This window comes from Vipera berus (genome assembly GCF_964194415.1).
Source record: "Vipera berus genome assembly, chromosome: Z".
In the NCBI taxonomy this organism is placed as follows: Eukaryota; Metazoa; Chordata; class Lepidosauria; order Squamata; family Viperidae; genus Vipera; species Vipera berus.
Window position 1 is genome coordinate 65,973,888 of NC_138205.1, and position 16,949 is coordinate 65,990,836.

The window sequence follows — 16,949 nt, forward strand, 5'->3', positions numbered from 1 at the left end:
CCATCACTGCCCTAGATGAAGCTAGGCAAGCATATAAAGCACAAGCAGATAAAAAAAAGAGTTGAACCCACACCATTCATTATAGGTGAAATGGTATATTTGTCTACAAAATACCTAAAATCCTTACAACCCTGTAAAAAACTTGGACCAAAATATATAGGTTCTTTTCCAATTAAAAGAATCGTAAACCCAGTAAGAGTAGAATTAGAATTACCCAAAAATCTTAGACAAATGAACCAAATTTTTCACTGCAGTTTGCTGAAAAGAGAACAACAGTCACCATTATGGCCAAAAATCCCCCCCATCACCTCCAAACATGGTGGAAGGGGAACAACACTTTGAAATAAAGAAATCCTAGGCTTCCAGTTTGCGTGAGTGGCGCTTGCGAATGTGCAGGAAGAGCCCTCTCCCTGCCATCCAATCTTTCTTCCTTGGAGGACCCTGAAAAGGGTCGAAAGTCACCCTGGAGGGGCGACCACCATTAAGCCTCTCCCTTCCAAAAGCCCAAAGCACCATCAAGCACAACGAAGCAATCTGGAGGACTGGGGTGAGACCTTACCTTTCTTATTCCCCTAACTACTTTCCTGTGGGAACTTTTTGAAAATTTCCTCCCCCTCTTTTGAAAGATTGGCAACTGCCTACTTGGGGAATAATCTTTAAAGCCTTAAAGCCTTAAAAGAAATAAAATGGCTAAGCTAAAAAATTAAGCAAACTTATTTGTACCTATTAAAAAGTTTTTATTTTTGTGGGGATCTACTACCCTATTTTTTGCTTAAGCTGTGAAAGAAGGGAAAAAGAAAAAAAATGGACTAATTGGACAAAAGCCTCATACTAGTCTGGAAAAAGATTCTACATCTTATTCTATATGCTATTGATGACATCATGTGGCAAAACCTGGTATATATCTCCTTTATTGTGAGAGCTGACTGAATAACAGATTTGTCCTTGACACTATCTTCAAAGATAAGAATTGGGAACATCTGGCACTGAAAACAATCTTTAGGAATACTGGAGGTGGACAACATTAAGATTAAAGATATTAAAGGCTTTCAAATACAGTACGTTTAGAACCCAGCCAATCAAATAATAGCTATAACACCAGTTATTATCTCTTATATAAGCCAGATGGAATCGGAAGAAGAAGAAGACCAGACTGAACTAATGACAATTATATCACACCAAACATTGAGAATTGAGCTATTAAAGCAACACTTCAATGATTACAAACGGGACACTTTCTTTGCAAAACTGACAATTGGATGGTATCCCTGGATTCAAACAATGTGTGTAGGAAGAAAGGGAGACATATTTGAAAATCTAAAAGCACTGATATGGAAGCCTGATTGGCACAAAAAGAAAGAGAGAGTTAGATTTTAAAAAATGGATTTGTCTCTTGGTTGGGATTTGTATTGATAGAGCTTAAAATTTCTTTTAATGGGCTAAGGGGAATCTTTTAAAAATATAAACTGATTTTATACTGAGGTTTTAGATTTTTAAGGGAAAACAAAATTAAGCTATTAGAACATAAGTCTGAACTATGTTATAGAATTTAGAATGATATAATAAAAGATATTATTTTAATAATTGATGAACTATTAAGATGATCTATAGAATATATTTGTTGTAATGATAAAGATATAAACTGATTTTATATTTAACTTTTAGATGTCTAAGGGAAAGGAAAGTTAGCTATTAGAATTGATTTATATTATAGAATTTGGAAGGATACAACAAAAGATCTTTTTCAATAATTGGTTAACTGTTAGGATGATAAACAGAATATACTCGCAAAAATAAGAATGTATTGAATGAACAATGTATGTACTGTTGACAGGATAATTACTTTTTAATGAAATAGGGAAATGTGGGTTACCTAAAAATTTTCTTCTATATATTATAGGCTATTCTGGAATATTTTATTGCAATTAGCTAAAACTTAAAAACAGGACATGGATATGTATAAGTGAAAATATATTGAAAATTTGTCTAATTGATTATGTTACAATTAGAAATTTATTAATTTGAGTAATTTGATTATGTTATAACTAAGGGAATTGGAGAGGAAATCTTTGTTGACATAATGAGCTATTTACAAATAATTTGTTTTTTGCTATTGTTTACTTTTAACTACCCAACCACCATATTGTTTCATAAATACCTGAATGTAAAATTTAAAAAAAATAAAACTTGTACAAAAAAGAAAAGGAAAGAAAATCCTAGAGTCTAGAAGATACCATGGGACAACTCAATACCTAGTAGCATAGAAACACTTCCCCTCCTCACAAAATGAGTGGGTCCATAAACATCATATAAAGGCCCCAAAGCTATTAAAGAAGTTTCATTCAGAGTATCCTAACAAGCCAGACTAACTTTTATACCTGTTTTGTTTTCTTTACAGGTTGATCTCTCTTATTTTTAAGGGAAGCAGGATGTCAGAATCCAGTTATATTTCATTTCTATCTATCTTCTCTGATTTAAAACCAATCCTTACTATCTCCTGGATTCTTCCATAAAAAAGGGAAGGGGGTATGCATGGGGGTTTTACTATTTTCACTTCCTGTATTTTTTTGTTGATTCACTTCGGGTTTGCTAACCATAACAATGTGGCCATCTGCCTTTCATCCTATGCCTCTCTGAAGCTCTTCTCTTCACCGACAGTGAGAAAAAAGGGGAGGGGGAAGATACAACACCTGGAATCTGGATAATAAGAGGATTGAATGATTGTGTTGACAGAGCTGGACTGATGTTATCTTTTCTGAAGTTAACACCTAGAAATCTGCCGGTTTGAATTGCCTGGAAGAACTGCGTGGGTGGGGTGGCTGCTTGGAAACACTTTAAAACATCAAATTGTGGGGAGATCCCTCAGATCCTGTCTATCATGCCTTCAGTCAATTTCTCTTAATAAAAATTCCTGTTGGAAGAAACCATTTCCAAGAGTTTTGTTTTCTTAGGATGTAGATTGAAGTGGGTCCTTACACAGAATTTTCATGTACATATATTATCCAGAAAGCACTGTAATGGGAAACAGTAAAATAATTTTAAATCAGTAATTTAGATTACATCTGAAAATAGGCCTGGATTGGTTGCAACAATACAGTTTCTTTAATTTTTATTTTATTTTAAAATAAAATGTTTATTCTGCTCTACAGTAAAATGTTTTCCCAGGCAGCTTACATATCATTTTAAAATCACATATTAAAAAGAAAAGTTAAACATACTGACCAAACAGAAATGATTTCTAAGTAGCTACAGATATATGTTATAAAGCAGGCATAACATTTAAATTTGGATATACTATTGAAAATAAACATAGAAACCTAAACCAGAATTTATAATTTCACATTTTTTATCTATTCAAGGTTAATACGACCCAATCAGTGAGTCAACATAAGATTGATACATCAGGTTGAGGCTAATCAAAATGGGGAAAGAATGAATAAATGAAATTTTGCAAGTAAGGAAAAAGTAAAAGCTGTCTCAGCTTATTAACAGTCCAATAACTCTAGAGCAGGGGTAGGCAACCTCGGCTCTTTTATGACTGATGGACTTGACTCAGCATAGCTGACTCAGGAATTCTGGGACTTGAAGTCCATCAGTCATAAAAGAGCCGAGGTTGCCTACCCCTGCTCTAGACCATCTGTCAATATTATTATTTCCCACAAAAGCAATGGAATGTTGTGGTATTTTTCCTAAGCTGTTATGACTTTACAGCAAAGGTTTACTAATATCTTTCAAATTAGAAAAACTAGTAATTAGCTATAGCTGTCACTTCTTTACACACTGAACCTAAAATCTTTGTACTCAGGCACACTTTATACCATACTTTGTATCCAGTCATATTAGATTAAAATAACATTACTTCAGAAGAGTTTCAAGAAAGCAGAAATAGACAAATAGAATAAAATTTTAGAGAACTTACAATAAGGACAGCCATAGATCTCGATCCTCAAACCAATCTGACCCTCTCCACTCCATTCCAGAGGAAGTATCCGAATGTAGCGGGCAGTAACTGGATGCTGTAAATCATGTCGTACCACAGTATCAGAATTTACATTTCCAGGAAATGCCTAGGGTGGGACAACAAAACAACATTATTATTTTAATATTTGCCCTATTTAGAACTTATAGACACACATTACATGACTAAATGTGTGTGTGTGTGTGTGTGTGTGTGTGTGTGTGTGTGTGTACATACATACACACAAACATACACATATATGCAAGGTGGAGGAGCTTAGATTGTTTCTGTGTACTGCTGTAATTTCAGTGATAGTATCACCCCAAAACAGTTAATTATTTATTTAATAAACTTATATTGTGGCTATTTCACATAGTGATGTTAGGTGGCTCACAGAACCAATAAGAGCAGCAACATAAAAAAAAATCATATCTTTCCCACCAATGCTATTAACGAACACACCCATGCTATTAACTCTGTTACACAATCCTATTCTATTCAGTGCTTGGGGGAACACAGTTCCTGGAAAGCTAAAAGGCTAGTGGCCTCCAGAATCTCAGTGGGTGTTTTTGCAAATTGCTACTCAGTGCTTTTTTTCTAAAAGAAAAAGGTGCCAGAACTCACACATGTCATACAACTCGCCTTGCAAGGTTCCATCCAAAAAAGGTGCCGGAACTCCGTTCTGAGCGTTCTATGACAAAAAAAGCCCTGTTGCTACTACTACGGAGACCTCCAACATTTGAAGGAAGGGACCTGAGCATGCCCACCCTACTTAACTTGTAAGGATGGGCAGGTACCCTCAAGGAGATGCACTCTTATAAACAGTTTGACCCAGTGCTACGTAGGGCTTTAAAGATTTCAACCAATATCTTGAATTGCATGTGAAAAGCTCTTGGGAGCCAGTGGAAGTCATAGAACACCCACCATACTGGATCAATAGCAGCATACAGATTGTCTTCAAGGGTAACCTCAGAATGAATTAGGAAATTATTTCAACTCTGTTTCCTTTGTAGCATGCAAATTTATAGGGTTGGTTTCCTAAGGTGGGAAAAATATTTGGATACATATATTATTTTGGTCTTGTGATAACCGATATTTACATTGCTTTCCTATTTCACTTTCCTATTTTCTTCTGACCCAATTCTCATTCTCTTCTCTCCCTGGGTTCTGCCATACTCCTAGAGGGGAGGGGGAGTGCATGCGGGTTATTGCCTTGACTTCCTCTATCGCTACAATGTAGCACTTTGCTTTCCTGCATTATTTCTCTCTGAACATTCTGCTCTCTTGATGTCAGCTAGTAAAGGGGGGAGGAAGAAAGGAATGTAACCTCTGGCAACTAGTTTATCTCTGTACTCCCAGGAGAAGGTGCGAAGAGCCAACTAAACATCGCTGCTACAACTGCAGCCAGCCTGATGTTATCTCCAATTTCCCACAATGGACTACTTAACACCTGAGGATTGGCCGATTTGAAATGACCGGACAAACTATGGGGAGGGGTTTTTCTTGGGACACTAACCTATCGATCTGTGCAGGAAATCTTCAGATCCTGTCTAGTATGTCTGCTATCAGCTTCTCCTAATAAAAATTCTTTTTGGAAGAATCTGCTTCCATGAGTTCTGCTTTCTTGGGATGAGGTTTTGAAGTGGACCCTGACAGGTCTCTTTGAAATGAACACCAATGGTTCTCCATCATAAAAGTCTTATTAGTAGAAGTTTTTTGTGTGTGTGTTTTTAATCTTAATGTTCACCATAAAGGGTTTTTTATTTCTAAAAGTGAAACTGAAAAATACATGTACAAGTGGAAACTCACAACATGCCTGTTTAAGGTCAGACCATTTCTGCAACATTTTGAACAGCCTATGTTGAGATCAGAATGACCCATTTCTGTGAAACTTTGAGCTTTTGAAGATAACATTTTCAGCTTCCTCACCACATATTTGTATTTGATATAATTTGATATATTGCTGTTGATATAATCTTGGTGTTTTTTCAACACATAGAGACGGAGTAGTAGATTGGCTTTTGCATTCTTCTTTCATCTTCAAGAATGAACATGAAAGATTTTCCTTAACTCGTTTTCATATCAAAATGGCATCATCTGATTGTCTGAGATTGCTGATGTTTCTCAAAATAATTTAAATTCAATTTCTATTATTCCTAGTCCAGTGTTTCCCATGATATAATCAGTATACTGGGTTAAATAAATAAGTGTATATCTTTGATACTCAGCTTTTTCTATTTTGAACCACTTGATTGGTCCCCATTCTATATGTTGCTTCCTGTTCATAATAAAAATATTAGCCTAAGTGTGCTGTTTATGAAATAAGCAACCCATTTGAAAATAGCTTATTTTTAAGTCATATATTATGTGGGACTGAGCTTGAAATTTACATTGCTTAAAATGCAAATATAAATGCTGGAAGAAAAAAAGAATTTATTTATTTATTTATTTATTTATTTATTTATTTATTTATTTATTTATTTATTTATTTATTTATTTATTTATTTATTTATTTATTGAAGAATCCTTGGTACACTCTGAACTTGCTTGTTTTCTTGCAGTTGTTTCATTACCCTAACTAGGTAACATCATCAGTGCTAGTAAGGAGTGTAGAATATTGCAAGTCTGAAAGCACCACTCCCGTTTTACTTTTACCTTTCAGAAAACTAGGAAGAGCCATTTGGATGCTTCCCATATCTCTTTTCCTTCTGTGGGCTGATGTAGCTTTTGCCTGATGTTTGTCTAGGTTGTGGCTCTTCCTCCTATCTCCCAAGATCATTACTACATACCATTACATTAACCCTATTATGGTGCACTAGCATTCTACATGTTATGAAGGTTTTTACCTTGACAATATCAAAAATAAAGTTGTCACAAGGCAAAAGAAGAAAATTCAAAATTCAAAATTCTGTTTTAGTTAACTTTTACAAACACTAAATGGGATTTATATCAAATAAAGCATTCAAATGGCAATGTGTTAAAGATATATTTGGAGAGAATACCTACTGAATGCAAATTAATCAAATGAACATAGTATTGTTAAAGTGTGGGACCTATAAAGGTGTCATATAGTTTTCATGAGTGATGAAATATGTCTTTAGCCATGAGAATAATCATAACCAAACATTCTATCATTAGATTGTTCCAAACATTTATATTTTTAGAAATTCTATTTTTATAAATAAAAGTTCATATTAAAAGAGTCTAAGTGAGTGCCTTTCTAAAAAATTGAAATTGCTTATTGGGCCTACCATTGACAAAACTCTAGCCTAATCATCATCATCATTGTTATCATCATCATACATCAGATGTTTTGCCAGACATTTTGGTTCGAATGTAGTAAGAATCACGGGGAACTCCAAGTTGACAAAGTTCTTGAAAATGAACAGGTCAAGATCCTGTGGAACCTTTGGATCCAAACGGACAGACATCTGGCCTGCAACATGCCTGACATCACTTTTGTGGAAAAGATAAAAAGTCTGATTCATTGATATTGCAATGCCAGGTGATGCATGAATTGAAGAGAAACAACTAAAAAAACCCCAAAATATTGTGATTTGCAAATTGAAGCTGAGCCATTGTGGAGGAAGAAATCAAGGGTTATACCAATATAAACAGGAGCCCTTGGAGCTCCTGCCTAGATACATGGAAAATTTTGAACTTATTAGACCTGAATATCCTGACTTTGCAAAAAAAAAAAAAAAAACAACCACCCTACTCAAAACTTCCTATATACACAGATGCTAACTTAACAGCTTTTAGGTCCTTGGTTAGGACTTGAACTGTTAAGTTTTATTGAAGATTAAGTATACTAATAACTATATATGGTAAAATATAATTTACAGAAACCTATACTGCTGGGTCATTGCCTGGGTCAACAAGAACTATGGTAGATGTTGGCTGAGCAACCAGGAAGAAAAGTTGTTTTTCCCTATTGCAAATATACAGAAATAGAAAACAATGTCAGATCCCTTTGGGGTGCTATCATAAGAAAGGGAAGGGGGAGCACGCTGGGATGTGGATTGAGGATGTTTCTGTATTGCTAGCATTTGTTTCTATTTTCAGTTTGATCTGTCTATTTGGGAATTTGGGAGGAGGGAATACACTCAGGGCCATCTGTTTTCACTCCTACTGGCTGACAAGAGCAAAGTGCCTGGGAAGCAGCCAGTTATCACCTTTTTGGCTCAAAGTTCTCATAACACCTTCACACCAGCAAATTGGCTCCTGATGGACTGGGATTTTGGGGTGGGTCTGAAGAATGAGACTTTTAGCTTAACACTTTTGCACGGGAACTTCAGATTTCATCTTTTTACTCTGCAATCACTTTCTCTCAATAAAAGATCCTCTTTAAAACAATGCCTGTTTCCTGAGTTGTGTTTTCCTGAGGGAATAGCTGAGGCGGGTCCTTACAAAGAAAAAATAATTATCTGTTATTAAAAAATGACAGGAAGAGAATCATTGAGATGAATGCACCAATTCTGGAAAGAAAAACATCTAGAATCATAAATAATAGAAGCAAGGTCAAGGTCGATTTATAATAAAGTATTCACAGAAGCCTTTGGCGTCTAGTCATGCCAGCCACATGACCACGGAGACGTCCTCGGACAAACGCTGGCTCTTTGGCTATGAAACGGAGATGAGCACCAGCCCCTAGAGTCGGAAACGACTAGCACGCATGTGCGGGGGAACCTTTACCTTTACCTTTTATTCACAGAAGCAGAATTGAAATAACTGCTGAGGTGTCTACACAGGGCAAAGAAACCAATGCCTTGCCAAAAGTAATTCAGACTGTAGAGGTAAACCCAGAGAAATCAGCAGTAGCTACTGAAATGTTTCATTGTGAAACCAGTTGTTCTCTGCTATGCCTCCCACGTAGGAAGAACAAAGCCCTCTAATTAAAGTAAAAGAACTGAAACAAAGAGCCATTGAACTTCTTGATCAACATTCCCTCCCTGCGAGATCAGCAGCCCCCTTCCCACCTCCTGCTAGCCCAGCAGTCCTCCTAGCAGCCCATTTGGTGGAGGACAAAGGACCTGGAGCAACCCATCCAACAAAGGGAATTGGTGGCTGGGAGAAACTGGTGGTGGCAGAATTGGTGGAGCAGAGAAATGCAGCAGCAGAATCAGTGGAGGGGAGAAACACAGCAGCAAAGATGGGCAGCACAACAGATCTCTAAAAATGAGTGGCGGGCTGAGCAGACCAGACCAGGCAGTGGAGCTGAGCTGACCAGAAAGCTCAGACCAGCAGTCTGAGAGATCTGACCAGAGAAAAGACAAGGCCAAAAAGACCCAGTCACAAAAAACAACCAGAACAGAGCTGGGAAACAAAACAACAAAGCAACGAATGATGGAAGTGAAGACAACAATCAAATTTGAGGTCCCAATAGGTAGGGAGTGAAGACCCTGACAGAGAATAAAATTATATACAGGACAGAAAATAAAAGCTAAATAAATAGGCAAATACAGGGACGCAGTGGCTCAGTGGGTTAGGACACTGAGCTTGTCGATCAGATGGTCAGCAGTTTGGTGGGTCGAATCCCGAGTGCCGCGTAACAGAGTGAGCGCCTGTTACTTGTCCCAGCTTCTGCCAACCTAGCAGTTCGAAAGCACGTAAAAATGCAAGTAGAAAAATAGGGACCACTACGGTGGGAAGGTAACAGCATTCCGTGCGCCTTTGGCATCTAGTCATGCCGGCCACATGACCACGGAGACGTCCTTGTTCAAGCACTGGCTCTTCGGCTTTGAAACGGAGATGAGCACCGGCCCCTAGAATTGGAAACGATTAGCACGCATGTGCGGGGGAACCTTTACCTTTACTAAATAGGCAAATAATAAGGGTAAGGATAAGTAAAACTAACATAATAGTAAGCAAGTTAAATAAATAAAAAGATAGAAAAACAAGCACAAAAAAGGCAAAAAATGGTTAGAAAAAGAAATAGGCATAATTACATAGAACAGAGAAGGTAGAAAGTAGGCTAACAGAAAAGTACATCCACCAACCAAAAAAAAAAGAGGGATTTTCAAACAACAAAGTCATGGAACAGGTGACTGATACTATTGTGGTATGCAATACATGCTCCATGTATGTGCTTATGCCCAAAGAACACCCAAATTATACATGTATTAAATGTAAACCATGTGGACTACTAGAGCAGGGCTTTTCAACCTTTTCACCCATTGTACCACTTTTAAGATAAGGCAATGTCCGAGTACCACCAGTCGCCCAGCAAGGTGTCAAAAACTTGACCCCCCCAAAAAAGGAAAAAATGATAAAGTACAGGTAGTCCTCGACTTACAACAATTCACTTAGTGACTGTTCTAAGTTATGACGGCACTGAAAAAAGTGACATGACCATTTTCCACACTTATGACTGTTGCAGCATCCCCAGGGTCATGTGATTTACATTCGGATGCTTGGCAACTGATTCATACTTATGACGGTCACAGTGTCCCAGGGTCATGTGATCACCCTTTGCAACTTTTTCACAAGCAAAGTCAATGGCCAGGGGGTGAGGGCAGCTCATTACTCAGGTTGCAGGGTGCCTGTGTGGGGGAAATCCACAGAAGCTGCAGCTTCTCCTCCAATTGGTCCCGCTTTTCCTGCACAAACCAAATGGGAGATCCACTCCAGGTTTTCAAGCTGGGCGCCTTTGTTTGCCAGCCTGCCCACCCACCCGGTTCCCGACTCAGGTGCGTCCTTAGGGCTAAGGCAGGGATAGGCAACATTGGTTCTTTGATGACTTGTGGACTTCAATTTCCAGAATTCCTGAGCCAGCATAGCTGCTCAGGGGCTGCTCCGGCTGCTGCAGTTGGACAGCCCAAGTGGGAGAGAAAAGCCGGTGAGTGAAGGCAAGCATAGTCAGGGTGCTTCCCACAGCTGCAGGAGAAGACACCTCGGAGGTGGGGTGGGACAGCTTCCTTTCTCAGGAGGAGCCGGCAGGCCAGGCGGTGGCCACAGCAGGCATGGAGGGCTTTGGCTTCTCAGAGCTGGGAAGAAGGAAGCTGAGCTTGTTCCTGATCCTCGTGTGCCGCAGCAGGGCAGCTCTGACCAGGACCAGCTGCTCCTTCCTGTGGCTCCCAGCACACACCCGGAAGATACTGCCTCCTGCATGCTCACTCAGCCTTATGTATGCCGAGACAAGGACACCATGGGGAGAAGTGGAGGGAGAGGAGGGGAAGGGAAGGGAGGAGAGGAGGGTGCCAACACCGTGCCTCCCTCGCCTGCCTGCCCACCTGCTACCACAGCAGCCTCCACTGGCTGGAAGCAGCACTGCATGGGAGCCTCCGTGTCGCAACCAGGTGGGAGGGCTGGGTCCAGTCCAGGTGACTGGGCAAGTGAAGGAGGATGGAGGAGCAATGCGCAGCCAGGTCCCTGACTTGGAGACATCTTGGCCAATCAGGAGAGAGCACGGGGGGAGGCTCAGCTAATCTCGATGTACACATGTTGTACTTTGACAATAAAGGTTTATTATTAGATCACCCGTTCCAGCCAGCCACTTTCAAGGGCAGCTACGAGTTGTCAATTGAAAAACATGGGGAAAAGTAGCAAGCAGTGGTGGCAGGCACTGGGTCACATCTCCTGCTCAGCAAAGAGAAATCACCTCAGCAGGTCTTAAGTGGAGCTACCAAATCTGGGCTGCTGATATCCAACATGCAAGAGAAGGCCTCGAGAACAGGACAGCCACACATGGCAGAGGCTCTGCTCGGGGCCAGAGGGGAGGCCAGGCAGATTGCAGGCACTGGTGGCGGTGCCGGCACAGAGGGCACTCGCTCATGCGAACACCCTCTGGCCCCGAGCAGCACCTCTACCATGCACATCTGTCCCATTCATGTGTGCATTCGCCCTCTGTGCCAGTGCTGCTGCCAGTGCCCGCAATCTGGCCGGCCTCCCCTCCAGCCCTGAGCAGCACCTCTGCCGTGTGTGGCTGTCCTGTTCGTGCGTGCAATCACCCTCTGCCCCAAGCAGCACCCACAATCTATCTGGCCTTCCCTCTACCTGTTTTACACAGCTCCTCCTGCCGCCCCCCCATTAACCCTCCCACCACCATGCAGGGTAAGGTGACCGCCCCTGCCCCCACCCAGATGCACTCACCTCCCCCAAGCATTTTTTTTAATAACCTGCTTTCAGCTGCATTCCATTTCTCCATTCCCTTCTCAGCCTTCCCCATGTGTTTGTGTGACTATCGGTAAAAAAAGAAAAAAAAAGTTCCATGAGACTTTCTAACTTCTTGTGAGATCTCGCAAGAAGTTAGAAAGTCTCATGGAACTGTTTTTTTGTCCCACAAACACTGAAGGCTGAGAACCAAATGGAGAAACGAAATGCAGCTGAAAGCAGGTTAGTAAAAAATGCTGTTTTAACTTTTTTTTTTTACAATTTTTTTTCCACAGTGCTGCTCAACCGGTCCTTCGCGTACCACCAGCCATGTGCTTGCATACCACTAGTGGTATGAATACTACCGGTTGAAAAGCCTTATACTAGAGGAAAAAGTAGGAAATCTAGAGAAGGGGTATCAAACAGCTGGCCCGTGGGCCATTTGCATCATGTGGAGGCTGCACCTACCCCAGCTCTGGCAATGAGAAAAAAGTTGTGATATGTTGCAACATGTCATATCACAAGCAAGTTTGACACCCAAGATCTAGAGACAACTCTAGCCAAACTCCAACCTAAGTTATACCCAAATCAAACCAAATAATGAACAAATAACTGACAGAATTTGACCCTGCTCAAACTCTTGAACAATGACAAATGGAGGTATGTCACACATAGAAGGAAACACAATAATCAAAGAAAGAAGCAGAATACATCTAAAAAATTACGGCCCAACCTAACCCAACCAGAAGCAGCCCCATTAAAACTGAGCAATTAGTTTCCCCCCCAGATGAAAATACACAGACCCAAAAACTCCCCCTCAAAGAAAACATGCAGACACCTAGAAAAGTGACATCACCAAATATCCTTTAAAAAGTCACATCAACAAACACAACTGAGAAAAACAGAAAAGCATCCCAGATGGCACCCCTCAAAGAAGGAAGGTGAGTGTTGGTAATAGGAGATTCTATTCTCCAAGGAACAGAACCAGACATACAATCTAGGGAGGTATCTTGTTTCCCTGGAGCAAAAATCAAAGATGTGGCCGAGAACCTAACCAAAATAATTAGGCCCACAGATTGTTACGCTTTCCTCCTCCTTCTCATTGGAATGAATGACTCAACAAAGAACCTGAGTACAAAATTAAGAGATTATAAGCAACTAGGCAATAAAGAAGCTAGAAGCACAAGAAGTGTTCTCATCAGCTGTTGTTGTTGTTAGTTGTTAAGTCATGTCTGACCCATCGTGACCCCATGGACAATGTTCCTCCAGGCCTTCCTATCCTCTACCATCTCCTGGAGTCCATTTAAGCTCATGCCTACTGCTTCAGTGACTCCATCCAGCCACCTCATTCTCTGTCATCCCTTTCTTCTCTTGCCCTCAATCTTTCCCAGCATTAGGCTCTTCTGCAGTGAGTCCTTCCTTCTCATTAGGTGGCCAAAGTATATGAGTTTCAACCACAATCTGGCCTTCTAAAAAGCAGTCACGGTTGATCTCCTCTATGACTGACAGGTTTGATCACCTTGCAGTCCAAGGGATTCGCAGGAGTCTTCTCCAGCACCATAGTTCAAAGGCCTCAATTCTTTGGCGCTCAGCCTTTCTTATGGTCCAACTTTCACAGCCATACATTGCAACTGAGAAAATCATAGCTTTGTTCGCAGGGTGATGTCTCTGCTTTTTAGTGTGCTGTCTAGATTTGTCATGGCTTTCCACCCCAGGAGCAAGCATCTTTTGATTTCATGGCTGCAGTCCCCATCTACGATGATCTTGGAGCCCAGGAAAATAAAATCTGTCACTACCTCCATTTCTTCCCCATCTATTTGCCAGGAATTGAGAGGGATGGATGCCATGATCTTGGTTTTCTTAATGTTAAGTTTCAACCCAACTTTTGCACTCACCTTCTTCACCCGCAACAAGAGGCTCTTTAGTTCCTCTTCACTTTCTGCCATTAGAGGGTATTATCTGCATACCTTAGGTTCTTGATATTTCTCCCAACAATCTTAATTCCAACTTTTGATTCATCTAGCCATGCCTTTCTCATGATGTGCTCTGCATATAAGTTAAATAGGCAGGGTGACAGTATACAGCCTTGCCGGACTCCTTTCCCAATTTTGAACCAATCAGTGGTTCTGTGTCCAGTTCTCACTGTTGCTTCTTGACCCACATATAGGTTTCTGAAGAGACAAATAAGATGGTCTGGTACTTCCATCTCTTTAAGAACTTGCCACAGTTTGTTGTGATCCACACAATCAAAGGTTTTAGCATAGTCAATGAAGCAGAAGTAGATGTTTTTCTGGAACTCCCTAGCTTTCTCCATGATCCAGTGTATGTTGACAATTTGATCTCTAGTTCCTCTGCCTCTTCAAAATCCTGCCTGTACTTCTGGTAGTTCTCGATCCACATACTGCTGGAGTCTAGCTTGTAGGATTGTAAGCATGTGAAATGAGTGCAATGGTGTGATAGTTTGAACATTCTTTGGCACTGCCTCTCTTTGGAATTGGAATGTAAACTGATCTTTTCCAATCCTGTGGCCACTGTTGAGTTTTCCAAATTTCCTGGCAAATTGACTGTAGCACCTTTACTGCATCATCTTTTAAGATTTTGAATAGCTCAGCTGCAATACTGTCACCTGCACTAGCTTTGTTTTTGCTCAGTTTTCCTAAGGCCCACTTCACTTCACATTCTAGGATGTCTGGCTCAAGGTTGGTGACCACCTCATCGTGGTTATCAGGGACTTTAAGCTCATTCTTGTATAGTTCTTCTGTGTAATTTTATTTATTTATTTAATTAAAAATTTTATACCGCCCTATTCCCGAAGGACTCAGGGCGGTTTACAGGGCAACATAAAATACAATATAAAAATAGTATAAAATTAAAATAGATTAAATTAATTAAGCCCAACAATTAAAACAATATTAAAAACTAAAACCCCTTCAGTCCAGGCCTGATAGATCAAAAAACCAGGTTTTCAGGTCCCGGCGAAATGAATGCAGATCGGGGGCGGTCCAAAGTTCCACCGGTAAATCATTTCAAAGGGCAGGCGCACCCACAGATAATGCCCTCCCCCTGGGGATCACCCGCTGGCACTCCTTAACCACCGGCACGCTGAGAAGGCCCTCCCTGTGGGAGCGCACAGGACGATGGAAAGTTGATGCCGGCAGCAGGTGTTCCCTTAGATAATCCGGACCCAAGCCATTTAGAGCTTTATAGGTCATTACCAGCACCTTGAATCTCACCCGGAGGGCAACCGGAAGCCAATGCAGCTCTTACAAAACATCTAGAACAGTGATCCCCAACCTTTTGGATACCATGGACTGGTTCCATGGAGAGAGGTTTTTCTGCAGATCGGAGGGGGCATGGTTTTGTGTGCTGCCTGCATCACATGGATGGAGCTTCGCTCATTTGTGTGGCCCAGTTTCTGACATGCTGAGGCCTGGTGCCAATGCATGGACTGGGGGTTGGGGACCTGTGATCTAGAAATTGCTTTACATTGTTCAGTGCTTTTTTTGTAAAAGAAAAAGGTGCCGGAACTCACACATGTCATACAACCTGCCTTGCCTAACCTACAAGGTTCCATCCAAAAAAGGTGCCGGAACTCCATTCTGAGTGTTCTATGAGAAAAAAAGCCCTGACATTGTTTCTGACTTTTTGACTTTTTAGCTAATTCCTCATTGGTTTTAATGTGTTTTTCTGCCTTTTTATTACTGCATAATTTTATTGGTTAAAAAGTGTTTTGAATATTTTATAGAAACATTTTATAGAAGCAAATTAATAGTTTATTTTATATGACAGCTATAACTTTTTAGCATATTGATTTATTTTCTGAAAAGAGTTGCCTTACAAAAAGACTACTAATTATTTCATAAACTATAGCAAAATGCTATAAATCCAGATGTTCTTTTATCAATCCAGAAAGCTTTGGGATAGCAGGAAAGAAAAAAGGCAGAACATGAATCTCTTTTTATGTTTAAATTTTTTAACAAATTGTAAATGGATCAATCTTAGTCCCCCTTTTAAAAAAAAGTTTATTTTTATTTTTCCCAACTCTCCCCCATACATACCAACAAATATACCATAACATTTTATCAAGTATTAACATACATTCTTTTAACATTCTTATCTATGATAAATACATAAATACATACACATAAATTTTAATAACATAAATAGATACACATAAATTTTAATAACATAAATACATACACATGAATTTTGGTGTTGCTCATCCATTTCCCCTTTTACTGTATCCACACTCCTCTCTGTTCCATCTTCTCTACCTTCTTTCTCCCTTTCTTCTCTCTTCTCTTTCTTCCCTACTTCCTTCTTCTTCCTCTCCTCTCCTCTCCTCTCCTCTCCTCTCCTCTCCTCTCCTCTCCTCTTTCCTTCACCGCTCCCCTTCCATTTCTCCCCACGTTTCTCCTCTTCTCTTCCAACCTTCCTACTTCCTTCCCCCCTCCTCTACTCTTTTCCATCTCTCCTCTCCTTTCTTCCCTCCCATTCCTTTTCAGATACAATTCAGGGGTAATGTCCAAGCAACTCCTCTCCCTAGATTTTCACTATCTATATTAGGTATAATAACATTAATTTTCTTATGTTAATATAATAATATAATGTTCTATAAATCTGACGTTCTCAGTATATACTTCTATAAATATTTATACTAGCTCCGGTTATCCAATACTGTGTCGCCTGGGTCTCCCTTCTTATCTCCTCCTTTTTCTTCCATCTAAATTAGTGTTAGCTATCTTTTAACCATATTCTCTTTTCACCCAATCATAAAATTTTCCCCAAATTTCATAATACTCTTGACTCTGTCATATCTTTAATTATCATTGTTAATCTGTTCATTTCCATGCATTCCAATATTTTCCCGATCACCTCTCCCTCTGGGGGGGGGGTTTCA

General features: G+C 40.1%; 1 protein-coding gene across 1 annotated transcript in view; it reads right to left on the reverse strand.

Annotated features, from left to right (window-relative positions):
* CNTNAP2 (contactin associated protein 2) overlaps positions 1–16,949 on the reverse strand; it is a gene marked incomplete at its 5' end in the record, with an annotated part of 1,513,027 nt that overhangs the window by 867,759 nt on the left and 628,319 nt on the right. The window contains one exon of the mRNA XM_081344134.1: positions 3,920–4,067. Coding sequence (XP_081200260.1) covers positions 3,920–4,067 — 148 coding nt within the window. The remainder of the gene's footprint in view (positions 1–3,919; positions 4,068–16,949) is intronic.